The sequence below is a fragment of the Lepidochelys kempii genome, chromosome 13, assembly GCF_965140285.1.
Source record: "Lepidochelys kempii isolate rLepKem1 chromosome 13, rLepKem1.hap1, whole genome shotgun sequence".
NCBI classification, from domain to species: domain Eukaryota; kingdom Metazoa; phylum Chordata; order Testudines; family Cheloniidae; genus Lepidochelys; species Lepidochelys kempii.
Window position 1 is genome coordinate 18557171 of NC_136392.1, and position 15132 is coordinate 18572302.

General features: G+C 40.5%; 1 protein-coding gene across 16 annotated transcripts in view; it reads right to left on the reverse strand.

The window, feature by feature from the left end:
* Positions 1 to 15132, reverse strand: part of NCOA3 (nuclear receptor coactivator 3) — a 170185-nt gene that overhangs the window by 26949 nt on the left and 128104 nt on the right. For all 16 annotated transcript variants that reach the window (XM_078848171.1, XM_078848167.1, XM_078848168.1 and 13 more), the window contains 7 exons: positions 13073 to 13199; positions 11028 to 11200; positions 9006 to 9106; positions 6669 to 6843; positions 4805 to 4993; positions 4468 to 4569; positions 3531 to 3671 (listed from right to left, as the gene is read on the reverse strand). In XM_078848171.1, coding sequence (XP_078704297.1) covers positions 3531 to 3671; positions 4468 to 4569; positions 4805 to 4993; positions 6669 to 6843; positions 9006 to 9106; positions 11028 to 11200; positions 13073 to 13161 — 970 coding nt within the window. In that variant the 5' untranslated portion in view covers positions 13162 to 13199. The remainder of the gene's footprint in view (positions 1 to 3530; positions 3672 to 4467; positions 4570 to 4804; positions 4994 to 6668; positions 6844 to 9005; positions 9107 to 11027; positions 11201 to 13072; positions 13200 to 15132) is intronic.

The window sequence follows — 15132 nt, forward strand, 5'->3', positions numbered from 1 at the left end:
GTTGAGATCTTGTCAGCCAGGAGTAGAGTGGAAGCATTACTTCACGTATCTTGCTTACAACTTTCCTGCTACTACATCCCAGAATGATGTTCACTTTTTTTTGCAACACAGTGGTACACTGTTGACTCATTTAGCTTGTGATCCACATAACCCCCAGATGCCCTTCTGCAGTATTCCTTCCGAAGCGGTCATTTATCATTTTGATGTGTGCAATTGATTTTTCCTTCCTAAACTGAGTACTTTGCATTTGTCCTTATTGAATTTCATTGAATTTCATCCTATTTACTTTAGACCATTTCTCCAGTTTGTCCAGATCATTTTGAATTTTAATTCTATCCTCAAAAGCGCTTGCAACTCCTCCCAGCTTGGTATTATCCACAACTTTGTAAGGGCTTGGCTACACTTGAGAGTTACAGCGTAATAAAGGAGCCCCGGGCGCACTAGCTCACTACCCATCCACACTGGCAAGGCACGTAGAGTGCTCTGACTCCGTGGCTACAGCGCTGCTGGTACTCCACCTCGGTGAGTGGAATAACGTTTGCTGCCCCCTGCTGGAGCGTCGCAGCGCCAGTGTGAACGAGGTGTTGCATTACTGCGCTCTGATAAGCCTCCGGAAATGTCCCATAATCTCCTTAAGTCAAGTGGCCACCCTTGCCATTGTTTTTGAATCGCTGCAGGAATGCGGATATGGCCTTTGAAAGCTCCGTTTCTGACAGCTGGCTGCTTATCTGCTCCGAGACAAAGCAAGCTATTAGTGTGGAATGCTGTGGGGGGGGGAGGGGGGAAGGGTCTGTAATGTCTGAACTTACAAAACAGCATGCTGACATGCTCTCAGCCCCCCCCAACCCACTCTCTCTCCCCCCACATACACACAACACACTCCCTGTCACACTCCACCCCACCCACCATTTGAAAAGCATGTTGCAGTCACTTGCATGCTGGGATAGCTGCCCATAATGCACCGCTCCCAATGCCGCTGCAAGTGCCGCAAATGTGGCCACGCCAGCGTGCTTGAAGCTGTCAGTGTGGACAGACTGCAGCACTTTCCCTATTGCGCTCTCCGAAGGCTGGTTTAACTCAAAGCGCTCTACATCTGCAAGTGTAGCCATGCCCTTAATGTACTCTCTATGCCATTGTCTAAGTCATTGATGAAAATATTGAACAGAACTGGACTCAGGACCGGTCTCTGAGGGATCCCACTCAATATGCACTTTCAGCTTTACTGTGAACCACTGATAAACTACTCTCTGGGAATGGTTTTCCAACCTTCCTTATAGTAGCTCCATTTAGACTATATTTCCCTGGTTTGTTATGAGAAGATCATGTGAGACAATATCAAAAGCCTTACTCAAGTCAAGGTATACCACATCTACTGCTTCCCCTATCCACAAGGCTTGTTACCCTGACAAAGAAAGCTATTAGGTTGGTTTGACATAATTTGTTCTTGACAAATCCATACTGACTGTTACTTATTACCTTATCTTCTAGGTGTTTCCAAATTTATTGCTTATTGCTCCATTATCTTTCTGGGTACTGAAGTTAAACTGACTGGTGTGTAATTCCCCAGATTATCCTTATTTCCCTTTTTATAGATTGGCACTATATTTGCCCTCTTTCAATCCTCTGGAATTTCTCCGGTCTTCCATGAGTTTTCAAAGACAATCGCTAATGGCTCAGATATCTCCTCAGTCGGCGATTTTTTAATAAAGTTTTTGCTGCAGTTTTTTGTGCTGACTGCACAGAACTGTCAGAACTCTAAAGATGCTGATGCATTTATCAATAGTTTGCTTTGATTCCAAGAAAGAGGTTTAGACATTTCAATCTTCAAATCACCTTCAAATGTGATGCAATAATTAGTATCTATCAGAGATAGTACACATTTTTCCAATAAAACAACTTTCATCGAAAAATTCAAATGTTTCATGGGAACTTACTGATTTAATAGAAATTTTCAATAGGAAATTATCTAAACAGTTCATTTTAATGAGGTTGAAACATCTGATTTTGACTGTTTTATAGTAAATTATAATGTAATGTATAAATCAAAACAAAATGTTTCTAATAAGGTCATCTCATGAAAATTCCAAGATTTTGATGTTTTGTCCCAAATTTGGTCTCAGAATTTCCTGAAGGGTGGAAATTCCATTTTTTTCAGCCAACTCTAGTATTTAGCTATTTAAAATTGCTTGCGTCTCTGAGAATTCCCCAGACAAAGTTGGGTAAACATATAATTAATTCTCTTCGCCCCATTAAAGTTAAAATTTTCAAAAGGACAGACTCCCTTTTGCAGTGACAAGTTGTATTGGCAGTTGAACTGAGAGTCCAAATCCAAGTACTTGGGCTTCATATATCTCACTATAGGTACAGTTTACAGCTACAGAAACGGAGACTGGGCAACAACCTACTGAAACAAACTCCTACATTTTTATTCTATAAACACACATGCTTTATGCATGTTTACATCTTTGCTTTGTTCACATAAATAGATTTTTATTCTCTCTATAGAATTAAACTTGCTGTGTGTCATACACAATACAGTCACTCTAAAAATTGTGTGGAAACTCAGTCCCTTCATAGTCTGCATCACAGAGATCCTAGCTCTCAGTGTTTAGAACTGGGCATGAGGCTAGGACTCAAGAGACTTGGGTTCTATTCCCAACTCTGTCATTGTCCTGCTGTGTGGCTTTGGGCAAGTCACTTTACACCTCTGTGCATCAGTTTCCTATCTGTAAAATGTGGATACTGATATTTAATTCCTTTGTAATATGCTGTACAACACTGTGAACTCTATAATCAAAGTAGGAACTAGGTATTTTTATTATTAAACAGATTATTTGGCATGGAGGGGAAAAGGTTTAAATGTGATCTTTCATCTGTAGCTCTCATATGAATGGGACAAAGGTAATTAGTGACCAAAAGACATTACCAACTAAGGGCTATTCATAGAACTAGATAAAATGACTTGATGTCATAGACACAAAGTATGTGTGGTAATATCTTTTATTGGACCAAGTTCTCTTGATGAGAGACAAACTTTCAAACTTACACAGAGCTCTTCTTCAGGTCACAGTCTATTTCATAATAGGCACATCGCCCTTCTTGACAAAAGCTAACAAATGAACTACTGTATGCTTTTTTTTGCTAAAAGTGGACCCCTCCAATCTATGTACAGCCATGCTAGCAGCTCATTAAGGAAGCATGGCTTAATACGCTGCTTTCCAGCTGTACCTGTCTTGTGGACAAACAGGTAAGGTAATCTACAGGAATGTCTGTCATATATTTCATAAAAACTGTCAAACACCGATGGACATACTTGAACAACAAGGCAGCTGCTACACCAGACATTCCTTACTAGAGATCTCATCATCCTTCAGTTTATAAATATAAAAAGAACGTTTTCCAATGGTTCAAGACATGGAAAAGCATGTACAATCGCAGAGTTTAGTGTTTTTCTCTCTCTCCCTCACACACACACACAAAATTGCAACTAGCAAGAGACACAGTATACTGAACGCTGCAATCTGAGCTACCTTCTTGATAGTGGCGTTTGTTTGACCAGGACTGTCCATCATTATGGCATAAAAACCTTTGAATACACCGACGGATTGTATCTTCAAAGCCAGGTCTCATAGAAGACCGTAATGAGTTTGTATCTATGTTTACGAGTTTACCTGTTACAGGAAAGAAAAACTTAAGATAGTCATAGAGTCCCTATCATTTAAAATGTAATCCTAATATTCAAAATACAGAATAGTATTTCAGAAGTCACCAAATAAAGTCTATATTATGTTTTTATAATGTACCCATCACTGTAGCATCTAAGCACTGAAGTAGTTTTCTAAGCATCCATCTAAACTTTTTACTTACACAAAGCCTCCCATGCAAAAATCTCAAAGTGCTTTATGAACATAAATTCTGAACTCCCCAGTGAGCTAAGTTATTACCATATCATTTTTACATATAAAGAAATAGAGGCACCCAGAGGTTAATGCCAGAATTCTCAAAAGCATATAACAATTTTGGGTTTCCCTGGTTTTAGGCAACCGAAAGGAGATGCCGAGGGCATGGTTTGCACAGATTATAACAAACTACACCTGAAATCAATAGTTGCTGCAGGTGATTGGCATCTGAAAGAAAAAACAACTGCCCAAAAATGTGTTTAAATATTTAAACACAGCAGACTATAAAGGTTTCATGATGTTACAGAAGGAAAGGAGAAATTATCTCAATGAATCTTCATTAACTTGATATATGATTAGAAGTATTTCTAAAGTGTTTATTAGAGGAAGATGTAATGTAAATAATTTGAAATATTACCTAGTTAAAAGAAGAGAGGCAACAATATAAGTAGTACTAGTTATTTCACGTATTAAAGCTTATTTGCAACAATTTACTTTATACAAAACAAAATAAAAACAACAACAAAGAAGAGCCATCCATTACCTTCACCTCAAGTATATTTCTCACCTGAAAGGTCATGTCTCGTAATAAAGCTTTCTGGGTTTGCTGGAAATACCCTTTCCACTGTAGTGATACGACGTGCCACACAAATCATACAGGACTGCAAATCTGCAATGAAAGAGTTATTTTCCTCTGTGTCCTATTTATTCTATTATTACATTTCTTATAAAGGAGCAGGACTCTTGCAATATTAAGATAAAGGCATAATATGGGGGACAAGATTTGAGGATTTTGCATTTAATGCCTAAATTATTCAAAATATGAATTCTGAAACCCCAGGCTTCATACTATAGTTACTTACTACTTAACATATATTAACAGGATTTTCCTGTAGAAAAATTACCTTCCCCTTCTTCCATCATAGCTCTTGGCTGAGATAAAGCAAAACACTGCATGGTTTCATATCTCTGACGTGAATCCTGGTTGCCGCCCACATCATCCAAAAGATCATGAGATGTTTTTACCATCATGCGGCAATTAAACGTATGGCTCTTCTGTCTAGGTGTTTCATTGGTCCAAGCAACTCCATTAACTAAAAGAAAATAATCATAAAAGTTCACAAAGATTTTAAAATAAAATTAATTCTTAACTGCCTGATTTCTGAAATATGCAGTGTTGTTGTATGTGTCCATCCCAGGATATTAGAGAGAGAAAGTGAGTGAGGTAAGATATTAACTCACCCACCCGGTCTCTTATTTTTGAAGCTCAGATACCATAACATTTTTAAAAGATTTGTTAAAGGTCATCATATTGATATTTTGGGGATAGTGTTCTTCATGGCCAGTTGAAAGAACACCATCCCCTCTAAGGTATGTTCAGCCTCAGTCAAAAGGGAGTGGAAAAGTCATTCTGTTGTCAAAAAAAAAAAAAAAAAAAAGAGCAGGTAGTTCCCATACTGATCCTCTGAAATCATAAACATTTGTTAAGATTTGTTCACTGACTTCAAACCTCAGCTGTCTAGCAACACAGTTATAAGATATTAATTGAAACCATTCTATCAGCTTTTTGCTTAAAACTACAGTATTTACACAATTCAGGAAGGCAGCTTCCGCATGAAATGCAAAAGGTCTAAAGAACCTAATCATTCTGCTTCAAAATGGGGAGACACACTTCAAAGTTGAATTGTTAACAGATTCCCAGAACGTCATCAGGATGTGGAGAGAATTTGTGTAACATTATTTTAGGGCTTATCTTCACGAGGAATTCTGGAATAGCTATTCCTGATTAGAGTATCTTATTCTGAAGTAGTTTACTTGAAGTGTATTAAGCAATTCCAGAATAAATCACTCTTATTCCAGAATAAGCATGTCCACCCCCAGAGTTATTCAGGAATAGTTTATCCATGAAAGTCACACTTCACTTTATTCTTGATAAATTTTCATGTATAATTAAAGCTATCTTTTAGTCCTGGGTATTTTTAGTAAAAGTCATGGATAGGTCACAGACAGTAAACAAAAAGTTCAGGACCTGTGACCTATCCATGACTTGTACTATATACCCGACTAAATCTTGCTCTGGGGCAGGGGGCAGCCCAGGACCACAGCTAGTATGGGGCGGGGGGAGGCAGGGGCAGACTGAAACCGTTGCTGCTTTTGGGTGGGGGCGGTGTCTCAAGACTGACCCAGTAGTGGCCTGTGCAGCTATCCCTGGGGTCAGCAATTCTGGCTGCTGCAGAAGTCACAGGGGTCCTGGAAAGACACGGAATCAGTCACTTCCATGACAGACTCAAGGCCTTAATGTATAATCAATCCCTTAGAAACAGACAAGCCAACCTCAAATGTCCATCCCTCTTTCACTTTATCAGAGCATAGAAACATGCAACTACATAAACCTAGGTATTTGTTTGCTACAACCACAGACCATGAATATCTGCACCTAAGTTCTGTTAGTTTACATAATTTCTAGTTTGAAAGTAACATTTTAAATACTTAGATCAAGAGGATATAGATTTAAATGGGAGTCCTGGTGATGGAATTTTGTTTTCATTCTTCTGCTCAACTGCTAACAGCAAAGAATGCATAATCAATTTCACAATATTCCCATTAATTTAATGTTAAAAGTTAATATAAGAGTCTTATCCTAAAACTCAAGACAAGCTGCACCATAAGAAAAAGATTTGTTTTGCAAGGTTATTAATTTTGGAGTTTTTTAGGTTTTTTTTTTTTTTTTTTAAAGAAGTCTGAGAACCTAAGTGAAGACCCTATTACCTGCAGATTTAGGTAAGTTTTTAAGGAAGTCCTTCCGGTCCTCTTCATGCAAGATGCTGTAGACACTTGTATTAACCAAATCCTCTTGTTTATACTGCAGATATTGTGTGACATTTTCTGATACAAATACAATGTTCCCATCTCGATTTACTACAAACAGGAAACCATCCAATGCCTAAAAATACATTGCAACGACACATTATAAACACACACACACAATTCTAGACCTGCTAAAACAGGTCATTTTAAAAAATAAGTGGGTGATACAGTGTTGAAGTTTAGGAGAAGAATCATTTAACTTTTCTGGTAGAAGAACTAAGGTTTCAAGATTTCCCTAAAAGAGAAACTTTTATAGTAAGGAAAGTTTCAAGTATCAGAAACCTGCTGTTCATTTGTTCTTCCAATATTGATCTTAACATGGTGATAATCAAACATTTGGTTTTTAACTCTTTTAGCCTGGAAACATGGCGCTGAATCTCTGACATCTCAATAACTTCTATAACAATACAATGAAGTCAAAGTTAGGATTATAAATTCGCCACAAGACCTTTAAGAAGTAGAAGTGGAGTGTGAGGGAAATAGCCTTCTTAAGAATATATTTTCAATAGCAATGAAGGACAAAAAAAAAAAAAAAAAGAGAGAGACTATCCACTTTTTGAAAACAAATGTACTCATTCCCAAATCAGAAACAGCATTAGAATATCTAAGACAATTAGGTTGGAAAGTACTTCAAAAACTGACTCAAAATAGCAGCCTACAACATACTGAACTACTTTGTGTACTAAGCAATAGGACTGGTTTCCTGGTTGTTAAAACTCCTAATAAATGTTACCTAAAGTGATTCTTATGTAATTTGGAGTCTCAACACATGAGGGCAGCAGCACAACTGATTTACTGCATACAGCAGTGGTCATCAAATGGTTGATTATGATTGACTGGTCGGTGGCTGCTGCTAAGGCAGACTCCCTGCCTACCCTGGCCCCACACCGCTCCTGGAAGCGGCCAGCACAACTGTGTGGCCCTGGGGATGCAGGGGTCTCCCTCCACACGGTGCTCCTGCCAGCGAGCACTGCTCCTGCAGCTCCCATTGGCCTGAAGAGCTGCGGGGACGATGCTTGCAGAGCGGGGCAGCATGCAGAGCCATGTGCCCCCAGACCCCCGCACCTCGCAGGGGCATGTTGGCCCCTCCAAGAATGGTGTGGGGCTGGCGCAGGCAGGGAGCCTGCCTTAGCCTTGCTGCACCCACTGCCTACTGGGAGCCGCCAGAGGTAAGTGCTACCTGGTGGGAGGCCGCACCCCAATCAGTCCCCTTCCCTGAGCCCCCTCCTGGAGTCAGCACCCCATACCCCCTCCTACATCCCAAGCCCCAGCCCTGAGTCCCCTCCCGGAGCCAGTATCCCATACCTCCTTCTGCACCCCAAGTCCCAGCCCTGACCTTTCAGAGCCAGCACCCTGTACCCCCTCCTGCACCCCAACGCCCTGCCCGATCCCTGACTCCTCTCCCAGAGCCCGCACCCTGCACCCCATCACTCTGCGCCAGCCCAGAGCACCCAAACTCCCTCCTAGAGCTTGTACCTGTTGCCCCCTCCTGTACTCCAATCCCCTGCCCCAGGCTCAGCCCAAAGCCCCCACCCCTCCCAAACCTCTGACCCAGCCCAGTGAAAGTGAGTGAGGGTGGAGGAGAGCAAGTGATGGAAGAGGTGGGGATGGTGTGTGGAGTGAGTGGGGCTTTGGGAAAGGGGCAGGGCCTCAGGGAAGGGGCGAGGTAGATGCTGGGTTGTCCTTAGATTCAAAAAGTGATCTTGGGCTTAAAAAGGTTGGAGACCACTGGAATACTGGAACTGATCTTAAGAAGCACCATGCTGCACCTGTAATTTCCTCTTAAGACAATGGGAATTCAGGTGCTCATTGCTTCCCAGAATCAGACCCCCGGTCTTACAGACCATCATAAAGCCACAAAAGTGGCCCAAAGTCCTTCATGGTCATTTCCTGAGGTAAAGAGGGGGAAAAAATCTTGAATGTGGAGTCTAGTTAATGTAATCTTATTAGCCATTTATTGGGACTACTACTACAAAAAAAAGGAACAGCATGCTAAGGCACACCCAAATGACACGTGATTTTGAATCCTTCTAGACTGCTTCAGCAGAGTTGAGAAAACAACGATGGATTTTCTTTTTTGTCCTTTTATAAGAATTTTCTCCATTGCCCTTGCATGCTAGTTTTTGTTGTAGGACTGCTGGCATTTCTCAGTGTTGTAATCCTGTCACATAACCTATTGCTTAAGAATATGCAATATCAAATCCCATTTGGTTTTACAAGGGCATCATTTACACTTGCCTGTAGTAAAAGAGGTCCCAATGAATCCTTATCAATAACCCCTTGACCTGTAGAAGATACGTCAGCCTTCTGTACATCATCATCACTGGATGCTGTTTTTCCTAAAATGAAGAAGACAAGTTTTCAAAAAGGCACCATTTTGTGTTTGGAAGCCTAGAAATATATTTTTGAAGTTATGTGCTGCATTCCAGGAAGCCTGAGAATAAGCAATGAAGCTGTAATTATAGGATTCCATTTTATGTTACAATTATATACACAGAGGGAGCACACTTTTTTTTATACGGCAGAACTTCAGGGCAGGGATTGTGTCTTCCTGTGTGTTTTGAAAGCACCTAGCAAATTTTGGATTCTGCCATACCACCACCACAAACAGTTTCCATGACAAAACTTCTTCCACTGGGAAGATGATTACTTTATGAAATGACTGTCCTTTGGTCACTTTTGGCTGGCCAGCACAAACTTTTCAATAAAAGGAAAAGCTTCCTAATTCTTCTCTTCTTCCTTTACAACCGTGTGGAAGATAAACATTTTAAATCATGTTAAGACTTAATTTGGGCTTTAGTCTAGAAAGCAATCCAATTTAACATGCAGAATGTACAGTTTGCTCATTTAATTGTGTTCTTGGATCCAAATCAAAATACAAGACTGGAAACAAATTCTCACTTGGCCTTCTGCACATTATTTAATATCTGATTCCAATAATTAAAACACTTTTTCAGTATTTTACCTAAAATATACACTGAATAAAAAGTAAACGTTTGTTACAAAGAAAAAAAAATAAAAATAAAACCATGCAGTAAAGGAATGGAAAACAAGCAGTAATCCCTATTACTGTGGCACCTGCTGGCTGTTTAAGCAGACCACAACAGGAGTTTAATGTACCAAAGGAAGATTATCAACCAGTGAAGTGCACAATGAAGTGACAATAATGCCACCAGGAAAGTACTTCTAAAATAGCAATTAAGTGCTACTTTAAAAATAGAAACACGTTCCAACATGGCAGACAAAGCAGAATTTGGAAGTTTACCACTCCAGGTAAAGTGTGTGATATATTCCAGCAGGCTTCTAACATAATTTACTATTGAGTGGAAATTCACTGAACTGGCATATACCTGATGTGTAATCTATTCTAATTTTTCTGAAGTCACTTCTACCAGCACATGCCTCACAATTATCAGAGATTTAGGGGAAAACAGCAAATTTAACAATTATATTTGCCTGATTTGTTTAAAAAACTACTATTGTTACAAGTAAAACCTAAAAACCATACTATAATTAAAGTATTAGCAAAATAGATGTTCCTCTATATTTTCCCCAGTTTATTCTGCACTTGATTACATTCTGTGTACAGTTAATGGCACTTTTTAATTGGTTACATGGCCAGCTAATTGCAGTCTGACTGTATTGGACCCCACTTATTTTCCCTTGCTAGAAAGGCTCTCAAACATCAAAACAGGAGCAGAAAAGACAGAAAAAATTAAAAATAATTTAAAAATTCAGGACATAACACTGAAAGGATGCTCTATAAGAAACTGGGCTTCTTTTATAAATTAGTTTCAAACAATCCACGGTAGCAGGGAACCTTTAATTGATAGGCAGTAGATGGACTTCTTTACTCCAGTGGGCAACTAGTCCATCTGTATTTTGAAGAACAACTGCTTTATGACCTATTTTAAGCTTTTATTGCTTGTTTAAGTAGTCTAAAAAAGCTAATAAGAAATGGTGTACTTTGAATGCCCTAGTACTTTAGGCCCTGATTCAGGGAAGCTTCCCAATTAATAAAGGGTGTTAAGCACTTGCTTAACTTTAAGCATTATATTTAAATCCCATGAAGCACATGCTGGGAATAAGCCCTGAACAGGGATGGATTTAAGCATGTGCTTAAGCGCTTTCCTAAATCAGGGCCTATTGTATGAAAATTTCATTGTATTGTCTCAACAACTAAGTATTGTTTTGGAGAGAAACTGCCTCCTGACAGAAAACCAAATATTCTTCCTTATGATTTAAGAGAGAAATCCTTACCTTGTTCCTTTATCTGCCGGATCTGTCTTACAGTTTCCTTTAAAATTGCACATTTATCTGGTTTGACATTGAAATTGTCAATGTCACTCAGATTAGCAGATATCAGCTCAGCTAGCTCCTCAATATATTTACTTTCCTGTTCACGTCGGCGTTTCTCACCACTACACATCAGACTAGGAACAAGAAGCAGCATTTAATGTACATAAATTTCAGCATAAACAAGAACTATGATCACACTGTCATCTTTGATGCACTTCAGATACCACTTATCACATAAGTTTAGCTTGTGGACATTCATCTTGTCAATTTACACCTGTAGATTTTTACAGAACCATAAAAAGGAATGTAACTTCGGAGATTATGACAAGATTATTATTCCAAGAATAACTGTTGTAGTTATTTTCTTATGGAATTTAATGAAAATTCCAACTATTATAAAACTAATGTATTTGTACTATATAGGCATTTTAAGGTGGAAAAAGCTGCAGCACTGTTTTGCTTGGCCAATAAGCTATAAACAAAGTTTTACATCTAATTCAATAGCATTTCTCTGTCAGTAATACAATAACTTTGCACCACTGCACCCATCAATTCCAGAATTTGAGAAAATGTTCTAGATATCAGTGGGCACAAGTATATTGATTTTAAGGCAGATCAGAACACCAGAAAAGCTTATTTCACGGGAAAATCAGGCCTCCCAGAGTGACCGATGTTGCAGGCAGAAGAATCTCTCTGCTGTCCCTGGTGGCTGTCTACACATACCAGAGGCAGCATCTTAACTGGCTGCATAGGGACAGCCTGTAGTTTGGATCATCACAGAAATAAGAAAGCCTTACAAGTAGCAGAGAGGACCTAGGTGGCTGGGGGTGGAAGTAGGAATCTAGGGGGCAATGGAGACGGGGAGGGAAAAGCAGGGATCCAGGGAAAAGTGGAAAATGGGAACAGCGGGGAGGGGTCTGTGTCAGCAACCTGGAGAAGGAGGAGTGGACATGAGTAGGACCCTACCAAATTCATGGCCCATTTTGGTCAATTTCATGGTCATAGAATTTTTAAAAGTGTAAATTTCATTATTTCAGATATTTAAATCTGAAATTTCATGGTGTTGTAATTGTAGAAATCCTGACCCCAAAGGAGGTTGTTGGGGGCGGGTGAGGGGGGGTTGTCACAAGGTTATTTTAGGGGGATTGCGGTATTGCCACCCTTACTTCTGCACTGCTTTCAGAGAGTGGTGGCTGCCGGCCGGGAGCCCAGCTCTGAAGGCAGAGCCGCTGCTATCAGCAGCAGCACAGAAGTAAGGATGGCATGATATGGTATTGCCACCCTTACTTCTGCACTGCTTCCTTTAAGAGCTGGGCCCTCGGTCAGCAGCCACCTCTCTCCAGTCAGCCAGCTCTGAAGGCAGCAGCACAGAAGTAAGGGTGGCAATACCACAATTCCCCTAAAATAACCTTGTAAAAGTACACAAAAGACCAGATTTCGGGTGTGTGTGTGTGGGGGGGGGGGGACGACCAGATTTCCGTGATGCGTTTTTCATGGTTGGGAATCTGGTAGCGCTATGGGGGAAAATACAGAAACCCTACATGAGGGGAAGGGAGGAGGCACACAGAGAATCCGGCATGGGGTAGACAATGCAAGACTTTGGTATGGGGGCAAACACTGAGACCCAGGCATGGGAGGAAAAGGGGGAATGGAGGTGCACACAGAGCCTCTGCCACGGGGGGAAGGATATGGGCACACAAAGAGCCCCTAATATGGGGAGGGTGAATAGGGGTCAGTGGTATGGGGGGCGGGGGAGGAGAAGAGAACATGGCGTACACAGAGCACCTAGGCATATGGAAGACGGGACTATGGGGGACATTCAGAGCTTCTGGCATGAGGGTTAGGGAGTCCCTGAAAGGATTTTATCAACTGAGTATAAATGAATGGCAAAACTCTGTTAATATTCATTTCAATTAAAAGCTAAAAACAAAACACCACACTGCACTATTTATAATTTTATTATGAAAAATCTAATAAAAACAGTGAGGAAAATGTGTTTACTGTACCCTGGTCCTGGGGCATCACAGGGCAATGGCTTGCGTTTCCTTGACTCATTGGTCAAGCTGTCCAAGGAGTTTTCTCCCAATCCACTCATCTTGCTTGAGCATCAGCTAACTGAGTTTACATGAGCAACTGAAGTGTTAAAAATAATATAAAAAAAGAATCACAAACTGATGATGCTCTCTCAAGATATTTCAAACAATTAAAATAAATTGTTTTACAGTATTCTTTATCCATTTTACCGTGAGACTATCCAGATAAGTACTAAATAATAATTTATAGCAGCCTTGCAAAATTTTAGTCACCCCAGGATGCATGATATTTTTGGGACCAATGTGTAATATATTGCTTTAACTATCAGTTACCACTTACTGCTCTACATGATACAAGAACTTGGAGGATCAAAGCTTGAGGAACTCAAAGAATATCATGTGGTTAAATTATTGCTAAGGAAAAAATACTGTAGATTACTGCACATGTTCAGATGCAACATACTTTCTAAGCACTATATAACCAGAGCAGTATACACAATCCATATTTTAAAAAAAAATATCTCCCAGATCTGTACCACTTGCTGGAAAAATCTACGATATAAAAACATATTGAGCAGAATTAACAGCTTCTTCTGCAACAGATACATAAAATATCACTGTCAAGACAGAAATGTTACCACAATTGTTACGCACTGACTTTGGCCATTGAATCACCATCTTAGTTAATGAGTTTTTTCCAGGGAGCATTAAGGAAGTTACACTCAGTGCTAACTAAGAAGTGCCTTTAGATAAAAAGTAATTTTTGACTCATAAAACACTGGATCATTAAACATCTATGCAAACCACAGGCACAGAGCATGTTTTTTAAATATTCTCCAAAACAATTCTCATGTCTGTCAACAAATCACAAATTCTTGCAATCACATACTATAAAAATGTTTACTTACCTGTACAGTAACTGTTGCTCTTCAAGATGTGTTGTGCACATAGACATTTCACTGCAGGTGCTTGCGTGCCCAGAGCATTCGAGTTGGAGACATTTCTCTCCAGTACCACTAGGCAGTGCATGCTCTCCTCATGCTGTCAGCATAAAAAGGAGCGTGGTTGCTGCCTCCCTCCCCATTACTTTGCAATGCTATATGTGATGTCTGAAGCAGCGGGAAAAGTGGGAGGGTCAGGGAATGTATATGTGCATAATACATCTCAAAAAACAAGACAGGTAAGTAAACTTCCCCCCCCTTTGAGTGATTGTGCACATATAGCCCTGGTCTACACTACGAGTTTAGGTCGAATTTAGCAGCGTTAGATCAATTTAACCCTGCACCCGTCCACACAACGAAGCCATTTTTGTCCAATTACTTGATATCTGTGCTCCTCCCCAATGAGGGGATTAGCACTGAAATAGACATCGCCAGGTCGAATTTGGGTTAGTGTGGATGCAATTCGATGGTACTGGCCTCTGGGAGCTACCCCACAGTGCTCCATTGTGACCGTTCTAGACAGTGCTCTCAACTTGGATGCACTGCCCAGGTAGACAGGAAAAGCCCTGCAAACTTTTGAATTTCATTTCCTGTTTGGCCACCATGGCGTGACCATGCAGAGCTCATCAGCAGAGATGACCATGGAGTCCCAGAATTGCAAAAGAGCTCCAGCATGGACTGGATCTGATCACTGTATGGGGAGACGAAACTTTGCTATCAGAACTCCGTTCCACAAGACGAAATGCCAAAATATTTGAAAAAAATCTCCAAGGGCATGAAGGACAGAGGCTATCACAGGGACCTGCAGCAGTGCCGTGTGAAACTTAAGGAGCTCAGGGAAGCCTACCAAAAAACTCAAGAGGCAAATGCCTGCTCAGGATCAGAGCCCTAGACATGCTGCTTCTATAATGAGCTGCATGCAATTCTAGGGGGTGCCCCTACAACTACCCCACACCTGTACGTGGACTCCTGCAAGGGAGTCTCAAGCAACAGGGATGAGGATTTTGAGGACAAGGAAGATGATGAGGAGGGGGAACTTGAAGGTAGCGCAAACCAGGCAAGCGTAGAAACCGTTCTCCCCAACAGCCAGGA